This window comes from Bufo bufo, chromosome 5, assembly GCF_905171765.1.
Source record: "Bufo bufo chromosome 5, aBufBuf1.1, whole genome shotgun sequence".
NCBI lineage: Eukaryota > Metazoa > Chordata > Amphibia > Anura > Bufonidae > Bufo > Bufo bufo.
This window is the reverse complement of record NC_053393.1, coordinates 511,062,435-511,078,304: the sequence shown is the minus strand read 5'-3', so window position 1 is coordinate 511,078,304 and position 15,870 is coordinate 511,062,435. Positions and strand designations below refer to the sequence as shown.

Below are 15,870 nucleotides of genomic sequence, written 5' to 3'. Positions count from 1 at the left end.
ATCCACACTAAGCACGCTGGAACACCTGAAAAACAAAACAAGGAAACGCCACCATCAACCCCGTTCGAAATAAATAATTACCCCCAAAATACTCAGACCCCGTTAAGGTCCAGCCGAAATGAACGAGAACGGATGGATTCCCAACGCCCGATCCGACAGATCACCTCGTCCCCCAGACCCCTCCTCGCCGCCTCCGTGTCAGCCCCAATCCGAAACAAATGCCACCCAAAAAGCAACGGATCCAGCCCCAAACAAACCCTAAAAATCTAAATAAATTGAAAATGCGACAGAAACGACCCGTCTTCATTTACCAACAAAGGGTGACCTAAAACCCCCAGTAAACAAAAATCCCGGAGACACCTCACCGGGGCAAGTGTCCGACCCCCAGACAAAACCACCCTGCAACCCCTGCCCAACTGGTCTGTCTTTGACCTGCGGATAACAAACTCCACCCTATCCTGATATAGGTCCACGTCCTCTCTACGCAATCCCCCAGCCCAGACCCTGCTGGGGCTAACCAATTTGCCCAACCGCAAAGCCCCAAAAAAGGCCAAAGAAAAGGCCAAACGAAACAATTGCACTTCTGCTGTGGACATGCAAACCTGTTCTAACCTCGTAAACAATTGGCCTAAAAGCTGAAACGCCTCCAACCCTTCAAATCTTGCAACACCAAAAATGACTTCGACACATCCCGCACGCCCCTACACCTACACCCAAAAGCCACCCCCGCCATCAAACTTGTAATACGAGACACCGACCACCCTTCCTCCCTACAATGCCCCAACAGCAACAAGACCTCATCCTCCAACCCCTTCCCCCTTAAACGCTGCCTCCAAGACTCCCAGAAACCCCACGCCCTTATAGGCAGCCCATGTACCGCCTGCCAATGACCCCCGCAACAAATCCTCTACAGACCGAAGGGCAGATTCCACAACTCCGTCAGGCATATCACTCTCTGCTCGTCCGCATCCGGTGCCAGCTTCTGAAAGCGAATTGCTGACCCCAGGCACATGAGAAGCCACAATCCACACGTTCAACAACAAACAAACGAATTCCAAATGCTGTAAAAGCTGAACAACCGGAGGGTAAGAGTCCGACAAGCGATTAATGGCTTCCACTACCCCCAAGTTATCGCAATGGAAACGCACCTTCCGATTCCTAAAGGTGTGCCCCACACTGACACCCCCACCACTATCTGGAAAAGTTCTAGCAGAGCCATATTCTTCACCCAACCTTCAGCATTCCATTGTTCAGGCCACACCCCCGCGCACCAATGCCCTTAAAAATAAGCCCCAAATCCAATGCATTGCAACCGTATCGATGACAATACCCAGGAAACTTAAAGCCGTGGTTGACCCTTCCGTCTTATCCCGAGCCAGCGGTACCCCAAACTGTCTCGCCATCGCCTCAAAAGAATGCAGCATAACCGAGCATCCATTCGAGCCCGGGGGCCCAATATACAGAAAATCATCCAAATAATGAATGATATACCGCCACCCCGACCAATCCCGCTGCACCCATTCCAAAAACTTTCTGAACTTCTCAAAATACGAGCACGAAATGGAGCAACCCGTAAGAAGACATTGATCCAGAAAAAAAAAAAAACTCCCAACAACAGCCCAACAGATGCTGACAGTCAGGATGCACTGGGCAACAACCGGAAGGCCGACTCAATATCAACCTTTGCCAGTAATTTCCCTGACCGTATTTGCGAACCCAACGAACCGCCTTGTCAAACGACCTATAAACTACTGAACACAACTCGGGCGCAATCCCATCATTAACCGAATCCCCGTTGGGAAACGATAGATGATGAATCAGCCGAAATTTTCCAGGATCCTTTTTTGGAACCACCCCTAAAGGGGAAAACCTCCAATCCTGCATCGGAGGACCTGTAAACGGGCCTGACATGCGCCCCAACTCAACTTCCTTCTGCAACTTATCTGAGACTATACCTGGAAAATCCAGCGCCAAACGCGAATTCCTCCCCACCCCCACCGAACCTCTCCCTTCAACAAATGGGATCCGAAAACCCTCCCAGAAGCCGGCCCTCAAAAACTCCGCCTCCACCTGGTCCATATATTCACAAGCCACACAGCAGCTAGAGAACACTGTCAAGTCAGATTACCAGGGAAATCTGCAGAAAGTTGTCTGCACCTCAGTTAAGAGTAACTGCTAAGTTGGAGAGACTGTCCTGATTTCAACTATGGGTCATATAAAAACTGGAGGATGGTCACCAAACAGTCTGAGGTCAAAAACAGTAGCCAGGAGGGAGAAGGCAAAGAGTAATTGGGTAGCAAAAAAACAAGAATACTCACAACATGCACAAGGGCTCCATTCCGATTAACCGAATGGGCGTCCAGCCCTTTTCCCAGCACGTCGCCCTTCCCCTTCCCTTTCCTGCTCCGGATACACCGAGCGGCTCCATGCTCCCCCCCCCCCCCCCCCGCAAGATGAGCACTCATGCTTAAACTTGCACTTGTCCCCATACTTGCATGTGCCCTCATTAAAGAAGAAGCACAAACCCTTCTGAACCGCCGCCGAGTGCTCCGACTGTCCGGAACCCCTGGCTTCCCAGTGAAAGGACTGCCCTGCCATAACCGGAGCCGTCACCCGCAACCACACCGCTATATCCTTGTGGTCCCACCTGATACTAGGACGCACCGCCTTGTGCTGACGAAACTGCTCGTCATAACGCAACCAAGCAAGCCCCCCGTAAACCCGATACGCCTCCCCAATAGCGTCTAAATAACAAAAAAGGGCAGAACAATTCTCCGGTGCCTTTTCCCCTATAACACTGGCCAGGATCACAAAGGCCTGCAACCAATTTGAGAACGTACGCGGAATCGGATGAGAACGCCGCTTATCCTCATCCTCCTTTTCTTATCCTCCGTCCGCTCTCTATCCAGCTGAAAACGCTCGAAAGGGAGTAGAGAAAAAATGTTCACATACTCCCCTTTCCAAATTTTATCTCGCACCTCTTGCTTTAAATGTGCCCTTTGCCGTGTCATCCAAACGCGGTGCATCGCCATCCTTTATTAACGTCTATTTTTCCGTCCTTATCACCTCCCGACTCCGCTAAAGTCCTTCCAGCCCCACCACTACTACCGCTGCTCGCAGTCATCCCCTCTTGAACGAAGCTCCCCTCCCCTGAAACACCCCACGCCGCCAATGGCGACCCTGCCGTCGACCCAGGTGCCATTTAACCCCGCACCAACTCCCGTAAACCGGCCCAAAGCTCCCCTAACCCCCCACCCCTAGGGTCTCCATCAGATTTGCCACCGCCAAGGGGTTAACCCCTTGCGACTCACCTGGCTGCGCAGATGCTGTGACTCCGCCAGCCAGAACGCGAGCTTGAGGGTGTTGCGTGCAGTCGTCCCCCCTGTCCTGGGATCCTCAGGAAATCCTCTGCAGAGATTTCTTCTCCACCTGTAGCCCGGGCGTGCAGTTCCATTGCCGTACCACTAGGTGTCACCAAAGCTCCAGAAGACTGCGCTGTTCAGCCTTGGAAGAAGATGCTGAGCCTTCATCTTGGCCATGCCGTTCCTGCTGCTTACCCCTGCAATCTCTCCCACACTGGGCATCGGAACCTCTGTCCAGAGGTCCTGCCGCACCTGGTCCTGCTCCCCTGCCGCCCACATCCACTGAAGAAGAAGGGGATCCTCTCCCCAGGCCTGGGTCCCGCTGTGCTGCCGGATTCCTCCCGGCCCGTGCCCGCCTGGAACTAACCTGCCCCACAGCTGCATGAACCGGAGGGTCCCTGGAGGGGCTCCTCACTCTGCGCCGGTGCGGGGTGGGGAGGACAACTGATCCCTTCACTGTGCCCACTAAAAATGGCCCCTTTCCCGCCTTTGGTCCCCCCTTTTAACTATCTTCCTTCTCCTACCAGCCACTCCCCTCCCTTTACCGTCCTTAACCCCTTACCTGCCATTTTCTCTCTACTCCCTCCAAACCCAGTCATGCAGGCCTTACTCCAGGCTTGCAGCCCAGGTCCGGCCCGTCCTTTACTGCCAAGGAACACCTCTAGTGGCCACTCATCATTATTAAAGTTTACTACTCTACGAGGTGTGTGGATTTTTTTTGTTTTGTGTGTGTGTGTTGTGGTGGAGGGCGTGATTGCATGCTAGGGTGTGGGAAGGCGGGATCCAGGGGGCCCAAGTAAATTCTTGCCCAGGGTCCAATCAATATTAAAGACTGCCCTGGCTATGCTGCTGGAATATTGTTCTTGTTCTTAGTGCTCCCTTGGCCTGACCAGAGCCAAGGGGCTAATATGGCAGCTACATGGTGGACTAGGCCTGTACTGCTCCTCTCCACACCTAACTACTCAGATCTCTTCTCCTGTTCTACTGTTCTCTCCTGCATTAGCACACCCTCAGCTATATATATATGTGGTGCCAGCACCACCTAGGGGCGAACGGATGAAATGAAACTAAACAGCCTGTTAATCGGAATCACAGGGTACACAGATATAAATTATATAGTAATATACAAAAGTGACCACAACCATCACTAAGTGGGACACTGCAGATAGAGCTCGTATATCCCATATATCCAAGCATTCATTGTTTCTTCTCTCTGGCGGGTACTGAAACGCTGATGGCTCAGTGGTTAACACTTTTGACTTTCAGTGCTGGAGTCCTGCAATTGAATTTGGCCAGGGGTACCATGGAGTTATGGAGGGTTCACATCATTTTTTTTTTTGTTCTTCTGACAGATCAGAAGAACGGAAAATGGAACGGAGCTCCCCTTAGGCCTCATGCACATGGCCGTTGTGCGTCAGTTCCGTGCATTGGGAACTGCAATTTGCGGTCCCCAATACACGGGCAACGTGCGGTAGCCAGGAATGATCGAAACCCGTTCAACTTGAATGGGTCCGTGATCCGTCCGCACGGACAGAAACACCATGGAAGCATGTAACATAGTAACATAGTACATAAGGCCGAAAAAAGACATTTGTCCATCCAGTTCGGCCTGTCATCCTGCAAGTTGATCCAGAGGAAGGCAAAAAAAACCCTGTGAGGTAGAAGCCAATTTTCCTCACTTTAGGGGAATAAAAAATTCCTTCCCGACTCCAATCAGGCAATCAGAATAACTCCCTGGATCAACGACCCCTCTCTAGTAGCTATATCCTGTAATATTATTACACTCCAGAAATACATCCAGGCCCCTCTTGAACTCTTTTAGTGAACTCGCCATCACCACCTCCTCAGGCAGAGAGCTCCATAGTCTCACTGCTCTTACCGTAAAGAACCCTTTTCTATGTTTGTGTACAAACCTTCTTTCCTCCAAACGCAGAGGATGTCCCCTCATCACAGTCACAGTCCTGGGGATAAATAGATGATGGGATAGATCTCTGTACTGACCCCTGATATATTTATACATAGTAATTAGATCTCCCCTCAGTCGTCTTTTTTCTAACGTGAATAAGTATATGTCATAGTGCTTCCATGGGGTTCCATGCCCCAGTTCCGCACTGCAGCTCCGGATTGTGGACCCATTCAAGTGAATGGGTCCGCATCCGTGATGCAGGGAGCACACGGCCGTTGCCTGCATATTGCGGACCTGCTGTTTGCGGGCCGCAATACGACCACGGCCGGGCAACGGCCGTGTGCATAAGGCCTTAGTATGTTCTGCCTGTGTTTGTGTTTTGAGTTTCCTCCAGGTACTTTGGTTTCTTCCTTCACTCCAAGGACATAATGATATGGTTATATGCATGAGGCCTTAACCTATTAGTTTTGCATTCCGCAAGTCACGAATCCACAAAACGGATGCGGTCTGTGTGCCGTTTGCTTTTTATTTGCAGACCCCCTTGCTTTCAATGGGTCTGTGGTCTATATTTTGCCCACATAGTCTATCTTTTTGCGGAACTGACATACGGATGCGGAAAGCACACAAATCGTCCATGTGCCTTCCGCATCTGTATGTCCATTCCACGAAAAGACAGAATATGCCCTATACTTGTTTGCAAAATGTGAATGACGGACCCACTGAGGTCAATGGGTTTGCAAAAAATGCAGATGCCACACAGACGGCATCCTTATTTTCTGCAAAAGATTAGATTGGGAGCCCCAAGAGAGACTCATTAGATGGTAGGCTGAACTTGCTGATTTTGGTTTACACCTAATATGTGTGTCCAGCATATTCCCTCTCTCCCCATTGAAGACATATTTGCTTTCCTGAGTGGGAGGAATAGCCTGCCCCGGGAGCGCTCAGCTGACCTCTATGTGTAGTGTATGAGCACCGTTAAAGGGGTATTTGATAAGGGATAACTATTATATTGGTAGGGGTGCTAGCAGTCGGACCCCCATGATCATGAGAACGTGGGCCCCATACCCCCTGCAGCCCCCCTGAAATGAACGAAGCGGCTGATCGGGCATGCATGCGGCTACTCCATTAATTTCTATGGGAATTCCGGAGATACTGTACTCGGCTCTTTGCTCAGCTATCGCGGGAACTCCCATAGAAATGAATGTATCGGCTGTACGCATGCCCGACTAGCCACTCCGTTCATCTCAGGGGGGCTGCAGAGGAATATGGGGCCCCCTTTTTTGTGATCAGTGGGGGTCCCAGTCATCCTTCCCTACATGAAGTCCTTCTATTAATAAATCTAAATTCCATATAATTATGCACCAGCATTTCTGAGAGTGGGTGCCTCTGATACAGTAAAAATAATGATATCTGAGTCTATTGGTCTAACATGCTTCCCTAATGAGTAACTATTTACTAACCAGTGACTATTGTTGTGTGCCGTCTGAAATGTCACTATATTGCGGTGGGGGGACAGATATGTCTGGAAGTACAGTTTTGAGCTGAATTTCATAGGGAACAACCCTGGAATGGCTGCCTATAAGGCCTCATGCGGTGTGCAAATTGTGAATCCGCAAAATACGGATATCATCTGTGTTGCTTCCTTATTTTTTGCAGACCCATTGATTTCAATGGATCCGTGGTCCGCATTCTGCAGCCAAGTTTAGGACATGTTCTTTCCTTTTGCACAACGGACATACTCCTTCAAAAAGTATGCGGATCATTTGTGTGTTTTCTGTATCTGCATGTCTGTTCCGAAAATAGAATATGTCTGCAAAATGCAGACCACAGATTAAAAAAACTGACTGCACCCATATCTGCAGGTCATCATGGTGCCTTCTTGTTGTCCAGCATTGTAAAAATCCAGCAACCAATATAAAAACAATACCTTATTTCTTCATTTTTAAATGCAGAAATAAATGATTGTTTTTATATCGATGCTCGGTTTTCACGATTCTGGATTTCTATGGATATGGCCCAAGTCCCGGGATCATCCGTGCGCTGATGACATATCGTGACCTCCTAGGATTATGTTACTATTGCTGGACTGTCTGGCATTTTTTTTCTCTTTCTTATCTATGATTGTTGTCATCTCTAAACGTCCTGTCACTGTAATCGGGGATACATCAACCTACGTGTACCTTGGAAAACAAGACACAATTTATTTTAAAGGGGTTTTTCATCAGGATGGGTCCTCAACAGTGATGGCCAGTTCGCAGTGTTGGCCAACGAACTCATGCGGGCTGCCATCTTGTCTCACAAGTCCGGCGATGTGCCGGGAGCCGATCTGAATTGCGGTCACCGGGAGCAGGCATTTCCGAGAACAGCCGCCGGGGGCCTTCATCGTGCTGTTCTCTGAACTGCCGGCTCCCGGTGACCGCATTTGTTTCAAACCGGCTCCCGACACAGGCACAGGTAAGGGCTTACCTGTGCATCGCCGGACTTGTGAGTCAAGATGGCAGCCCGCATGTGTTCGCTGGCGAACACTGCGAACTGGCCATCACTGGTCCTCAATACCAGATCAGTGGGGTCTAACACCTGGCAACCCCACCGATCAACTGTCTTGGGCAGCCACTGGCACCTGGAAACTATACACTGGATGGAGTCTGAAGAAGGTTCCATGCACTGTATGTCTGTGCAAGGGACTGCAACTCAGCTCACATTTAGGGTGCATTCACATGACCATGTCCATTTTGCGGACCGCAAACACAGTTGTGCAAAACCCAGACATCGGCCGTGTGCATCTTACATCACGGGGGAGACCCATTGACTTAAATTGGGTCTACGATCTGCATGTTGCGGCTAAAGCTAGGACATGTCCTATCTTTTGCGGCATGGCCGCACAGTCCCGGAAGTGCCCCGGAGCCCTCGGTGCTGAGATGCAGTACATCGGCACCAAAACTACAGAGTGGACAGAGCCTTCTATTCACTGTGTCAGTGTCGGGGGCTGCATGAAACAGTGAATTGGTACTACGCCGGTTTTCCGGTTTGCATCAGCATTTCTGAAGGTAGCTGTAATTGTGTAATGTATTTCTTTTACTTTTATTGCTCCAATCTCCCGTTCTGGGCTGTGGTCACATGACCATGTCCATGCAGCTCTTTATTTCCTGCAATGTTAGGTCCATGGGTGGGGCAGCGGTAGGGGAGTGTCCATCTAACTACCTGGGTGGGAGGAGCTATAAACTAGCTGGGTGTGGTTAGGGGCGGTGCTGGAGCTGTGGTAGAGGAAGGAGAAGTGCATCATGTGTTTGTTGGATACAGGAACAGGAAGTGCTACATACAGGATGGAAACAACCAGAGGGATTGGTTTACATGGTGAAAACCGGTCAGGAGAGGCAATATTGAAAAAAAGCATGGGGAAGATGAACACGAGGTGATCAAGTACATGAGTATATCTGTTAAAAACCATAGTAAACCTAAAAAAAAACCTTTAAGACCTGCCAGTTCACAAGACGTTCAAGTTAGAGTAATTATGGTGATTCTGTGAGTTACCAACAGGGGGCGGTCTATGAAAGACTGTTATTTCCCTTCATTGGAATGGTGCTATATATAATAGGTGCTATATATTAATTGTTTGTGCACCGTTGTCATTGTCTATACCTGGTTGTCAGTCCTTTATTTCATAATTGGTTATGGCAGGATGCCTGGTTAATAAATAATAATGAGCCGTAGACTGTGCCTGACCTGATAATGTTATCTGCATCCTGGCTGCAATCATACAGACACACAGCTGACGCGCTTCCAACAAGACGTGACCTGAGCGGACTTCGAGTATTTCTGTCCCTCCTGTGCTGTCGGCATTCTTCACAAGTGCCAATCATATTCTACATGTCAGTGAATACTGCTTTGCACTTGGAGGTCATGTGCTCAGGACACATATATTTTGGTCTGGAAAAGTTATTTAATCCATTCATTTGGAATCGCTGCCATGTTTTAAAGGGATTGTCCAGGACTAGTAAAAAGGGCCTATTTTTCCATAAACGGCATCCACTTTTTCATCGGTGGTGTCCAGATGTAAATATTTACCCTCAAATATTGTAATATTTCTGCAATCTATTATTCCCATGCAGTAACAGTATCCTCATAAGAGTGACAGCCAGAGTACCCCCATAATAGCGACAACTAGAGTATCCCCATAACAGTGACAGGAACAATGTAAGCAATAATGCCAAAACCCACAATGTCCTCCAAAGATGCCCAGCCACAGTGCCCCTATAACAGTGCCAACCACAGCAACCACATAATAGTGACAGTTCATGTGCCTTGTAACAAAGCTAGCTATAGCATCCCATAATTGAGTCACATTCGGGGCAAGACATGTTAATACTCTATTTTGTGGTGTCTATTTTAGTGCCCTGTAAAAAGGGTACTTTGGACTATGGACGTTTGTAGATGTTTGCCCCTATTGCTGCTATACAAAGCCATTAACTCCCTACTTTATTGCACTTTGAAGGGTTATCTTGCACTATGACTTCTACTGTTTCATATGGTTGAACTGCATTTTGTATGTTTATTGTAATATATTCTGTTCATTATTGCGCTGTGTTTGTACTACACTGTGGGAAGGGTAATACACAGCTAGCTAATACGGAGAGACTTTGGGACTTTCTGTCCATGCACTAAGAAGCTAGACATCTTCTACAGTTACTATAAGGGACTATCCAAAATTTTGGAGAGAAAAAACAGACACATTGACCTTTTCTCTATCTGGTTTAGCACTGTTATGTCTGATAACTTGTTTATATTTGGGAAAACTGTCATTAGTCATTCCCATAGACATGCATTGAAACTCTATACCAGTCTATGGCAGACTGAAACTGCAATATTGTTTCTGTTTAGGTTGTGATTCGCTCCACTCCTCCCACTATACGCTTCTAGTTCTGTTAGCTCTTCTTATATACAGTTTCTATTAGAGCCCCTAGTTGTCTGCAGATAGAGACCAGTGTTTAGTAGAAGAGACTCTGCCAAACTGCACGAGTGACCCCCCAAACCGGACCGCTGCTTCAGAGGACTATTCTATAGGCACTGAGACTGATGATGTCACTGTTGTCTTCAGCGCACCATGCATGATGTCACTTGTGCAGCCATTAGCACCAGCAGATCTATCGTGTGTGCAGAATTTACTCATAGTCTAATTCATATAATGCTGGAGATTCTTGTGTTGAGCATGATTTACACTTAGGGTATGTTCACAAAATCTGCAGCGTATTTGGTGGCAGAAGCTGCCACTGTTTTTGCCTTGGTTTGCACTTTGAATGCAGAAGACTCCCTCATAGTTTTAGCACCACTGAATGGGAGTCGGACACCCTGCCGCTCTCACTGGAATTTTGGTGCGGAACCCTTGCCAAGATATAAAACTGCAAGTTCCGCCTTGTGAATGGACTCTTATTTGTGGTGGGAAGAGGCTTCACCAATAGTTGAGACACCTCTTGGACTTTGATTTCCCCATCTCTATGATGGGCAGAGGTTTTACAAACAGTTCAGACACCTTCTGGACTAGGGCAGAGATCCAACTCGTGATCCGATTACTTTGCTGAGTCTTTGATTTTCTGATTGGATGCAAATGATTTTCTTTTTTTTACCTTATATTTAAGGCTTAGGGTCACTTACAAGATACGATGAGTCTGTTGTTTCCACTGACTGGCAAGAGAAACTCACCCCAGAGCAATACTATGTGACCAGGGAAAAGGGCACGGAACTGGTGAGCAAAATACACACAGGAATTCTGGTAACATCACCATGGGCTCATTATTCCTGCCCATGAATTACATTGGCAAGTAAGGTGTGTTTACTGGTGGTAAAGAGTGACATCGTGCTACATTGTAATAACCTCCTGTCTGTCTGCTTAGCCTTTCAGTGGCATCTACCTGAACCACACTGAAGAAGGGACATATCACTGTGTGTGCTGCAACACTCCATTGTTCAGGTAAAATTGGAACACTGCATGTGTCCATTGTATTGTAATGTTACTTGCCTGCAATCTCACTCTAATGTCATTTCACATAGATTGGTTGAAAGGAAAACTCTGTTTAATGTCTTTACTAAAGAAGAAATCCTGGCACTAGCTATCGTCAATCAGCTAGTTTTTTTTATTGTTCACAAATATAGTTATAACAGGGACGCATTTTGGCCCATCCTGAGCCTTTATCAACCAGGGTGGGCTGAAATTCATCCCTGTTATAACTATATTTGTGAACAATAAAAGAAGCTAACTGATTGAAGATAGTGAGTGCTGGGATTTCTTCTATATTCCACTGGATCTGACCCTGCCACATACACCAGTGACCTCCGAGTGCCAACCGAAATCCTCTTTGTATGAATGTCTGTAATGACCAGGTGTTTTAACGTGAATTCAAAGATTCAAAAATAAATAGGCTTACAGGGGTTAAGTGATAAAAAATATTTACTAAGTGTGAATAACTATACAAACAACTCACATCCATGTACATTGTAACAAACAATCGCTCTAACCTTTGTTCAAACCAACAAACAAGCTCCATTTGGCCATGTTACTGGCATAGCACATGACCGAGGCCCAAGGTGATACGAGAATTGTAGTACCAGACATCCTTCTTCACATGATGTCTCCTGGAGCTTGTAGCTCTTTGTTAATGCACAAAAGATTATACCTTCTGGCACCTCTCCTAAGGGATGTCCAATGTGCAGAGCACATCATTTAGGAATGCGGCCTTCACTGCGGCACTGAACAATGGAGCCTTGTATATGTTACTGAGCTCACTACAGAATAACATTACATTATAAGGCAAATAATTAAAGGTAATAATTAAAAATGATAATCAAAGGAAAATAACCAATATGTATAACTACAAAATACACTTATAACACACCAGGCCTAGTTGGTCCTAACTTATTTACTACTTAATAGTGAGAAAACCTGTGTAGGACTTCTCTCTCCAGAAAAATTGCACTGTTAGCAACCAGTGGGGTAGTAAATTGCCAGGCAATTCTGTACTGGGCAGCAAAACCCAGCACCATAATGTGGTGGCTCTTCTATAAATATATTCAATATGCTTAATCATGCACCAATTAGAAACCCTGTAGGAAAGATTGGAGGAATGTGCGACCAAGGTTGTGGTAGTCAGCAACCCAACAATGCAAATGCAAAGTTAGTCAGCGCCTCCTAACAAAAGAAATAAATACATGCACAGATAATCTAAGGTGATTGCAATAGTATATGAATTGAAATATGCAGCAGTAATGGGGTGCCAAGATATATGCAAGCCAAGAACATTTGATTATTTTCTCCAGGGTACATGTACCACAGGTTGTGAACCTGGGGTCTATTGTAGGTCTGGTCGGCCACTGCACCCTAAAAGTAGCAGCCTCCTATTGTCTGTTGGATAACATGTACTTTTTAGACATAATGAGGGCTCTATGATGAGCCACTGACGACCAAGGGGCCCGTGTGCTGTTCCCATCCATGTCTATGTTTCTATGTTTCTATGGGTTGTCTACTTCACATGATGCATTTAAGGGGTACCTACTATTTTTACAAACTTATGACATGTCAGAGGGGCTTCTACCCCTTTTCCTTAGTAATTGTAGGGGTCTCAGCACCTGGACCCCCAGCAATCAAAACTTCTGACATTTCACTATGATGCCTCACAAAGTTAGTAAAAATGATAGACCGTTCAATGATGAAAATGAAGTAATTTTAGTTGTACTTTAGGTCAGTCGATTGTCTAAAGGCTCCTTTACACGGCCGACGATCAGGGCAATTCTTGGGAAGGCGCATTTCTAGGAACACTGATATCCGATAATAGCCTTGTGCAAGGATGTTGCAGATGAAAGAGGAAATGCTTGTTCATCAGGTGAAAGAGTCACTGATGTGGTCTTACTAAATCATAGTTTCCAGGCAGCAGATCATCCTTTGTAAATAGTGATCTGCTCCCGGAAACAATGATTATCTATGGAAACAATGGATTGAAGTAGTGATCACTAGTCCTCATGCAGAGGAGATTGTTGCTGCATGTAAATGCAGCTCTCACCTCATCTGATTAGTAAGCAATTATAGGGAACGTTTCTGATATTTGCCTGCGCAGTCAGCCCATGTAAAGGGGTCTCAAGAATGTCCAGGCAGTGTTGGTGGAAGTCAAGTAAGGACCAGTTCCACACTGTGTACGTGCCCTTCTGCATCTCCTATCTTTTATCTTATCTTACTAGTTTGGGATCTCCTCACTGAATTGCCCTGAGACTTTACAAAAGCCAATTGCTCCATCTTCCGTCGGACGTATTCATGGGCCACATTTTGCAGACATATTCTATCTTTTTGTGGAATGGACATACGGATGCGGAAAGCAAACAGATTATCCATATGCTTTCCGCATCCGTACATTTGTTCCGCAAAAGAATAGAACATGTCGCAAAATGTGGACCACAGGCCCATTGAAGTCAATGGGTCCACAAAAAATGCAGATGCAACACGGACGTTATGAGTATTTTGCTAAATTCTCAATTTGCCGACTGTAAAATATATGAAGCCTCAGAGTTAGAGCCCTGTAAAGTGTCCAGTATTTCAGGAAATTCTCTTGTTTATGGCAGATAAATATTAGACAAGCACATTGGCAGCAGTAACTGTGACTGTGTTGGTTGTTATTCAGCTTTTTAAGAAACAGATATAGAAACAAAAGTGTTCCAAAAGTACAAAGTTTACTAAAAGAGCTGCTGATATTAATATCGCATTGTCGCGGGTCAGTGTGGGGTCGGGGCGGCGATGACAGATTTCACAGGATTCAGCAGTTTTAAAGTCCAACTCATTTGCATCCAGCATACAACAGGGCATCCAAGTTATATAATCACTTGTATGATTTCACGTCCAAACAAAGCATAAACCTAAAAACAAAGTCCTTGCCCATCTGGGCTCTAACTGTACAGCAGTTACCTCACCTAGGTACTCTGAAGAAAACAGGGGGATCAGGCTCAAACAGCCAACAGGTCATGCAGCTTCCAGGCTGTGACCCTGACGGAGCATTTCAGCCCTGTATTTATCCCCACAGTAAGGAGCCCAGCAGCTACACATGGGATCACACCTAGGGGAAGGGGAAGAGCTTGTACTGGAGTGGGGGAGGGGATGGCACATCCCACTATCAACCTACATGCCATTCCATTAAAATCCAACCCATCAAATAACTTAAATTATGCTTTGCTAAAACAAAACAGCTTTCTGGATTCTTTTTTCCTCACCCATCTGATCATTCTGGGTGAGATATATATACCCCCTCCAGTACTTTACCATACACAGTGTTAAAACATATATAGAGTTGCAAGAAAAAGTAAGTGAACCCTTAGTCTACTTTCACACTCGCGTTTTGGCTTTCCGTTTGTGAAATCCGTTCAGGGCTCTCACAAGTGGTCCAAAACAGATCAGTTTGCATTCTAAATGGAAATCTCCCAGAATGCATGAGTTCAGTCTCCATTCCGCTCTGGAGGCGGACACCTTGCAGCGTTTTGGTGTCCGTCTGATGAAACTGGCACACAATGTAAGTCAATTGGGACGGATCTGTTCTCACCGACACAATAGAAAACGGATCTGTCCTCCACTGACTTTCAATGGTGTTCAAGACGGATTCGTCTTGGCTATGTTACAGATAATACAAACAGATCCGTTCTGAACGGATGTAGACGGTTGGATTATCTGAATGTATCCGTCCATGACAGATCCGCACAAAACACGAGTGTGAAAATATTGCCTGGATTTTTGCATTCATGACCAAGTAAAATGTAGCCTGATTGTTATTTAACCCCTTAAGGACCTATGACGTAGCTGTACGTCATGGGTCCGATCCCTAAACACGGCGCCCGCTCGCGCGTGCAGCGGGCGCCTTAGCCGTGGGGTCTCTGCCATAAGGCTGATCGCATACATCTTACCTTTCAGATGCCATGGTCAAATGTGACCACGGCATCTGCGCAGACCGGAACCGGAAGTCGCAAGTGTCTGATAACAGCGTTCCCCGGCTGAGATCGGGGAATCTGTTACCTCAATTTAATTGACCGAAGCCTCAAGCCAGCTTCTGAGTCAATTAGATGCATATATCAATACAGGCCACTAGGTGGCAGCCTTGTATTGATATAATGCAAATGAAGTCTTCAATGATTGCTATTTAGCCATCACTGAATACTATGGGCAATCGAATCATTGCCAGTTTTTGTCACCCAAGGTGACTTAAAAAAAAGTATAAAAAAAAAATAAAAAACCTAAAAATAAAAATGCCCATACTATTAAAATATAACAATATTAATGGCATACGGCAAATGGCGTAGCGAAAAAAATATATAAAAACAGCCAATTTGCCATTTTTTTGTCACTTCAACTACCGAATAATTTTTTTATAAAAAGTGATCAAAAATTCGCACACACTTAAAATTGGTATCCCTGAAAAGAACAGATCGTCCCGCAAAAAATGATCCCTCACACAGCCCCGTACACATAGCTACAAAAAAGTTATAGGGGTTAGAATATGGTTATGAAAAAAAAATATTGTATCACTGAAAAGAACAGATCGTCCCGCAAAAAATGAGCCCTCACACACCTGGAGAATGAAG

The 15,870-nt window shown here is 46.2% G+C and overlaps 1 protein-coding gene across 1 annotated transcript in view; it reads left to right on the top strand.

The window, feature by feature from the left end:
* Window positions 1-15,870, top strand: part of MSRB2 (methionine sulfoxide reductase B2) — a 29,869-nt gene that overhangs the window by 5,712 nt on the left and 8,287 nt on the right. The window contains exons 2-3 of the mRNA XM_040433020.1: window positions 10,902-11,008; window positions 11,157-11,233. Coding sequence (XP_040288954.1) covers window positions 10,902-11,008; window positions 11,157-11,233 — 184 coding nt within the window. The remainder of the gene's footprint in view (window positions 1-10,901; window positions 11,009-11,156; window positions 11,234-15,870) is intronic.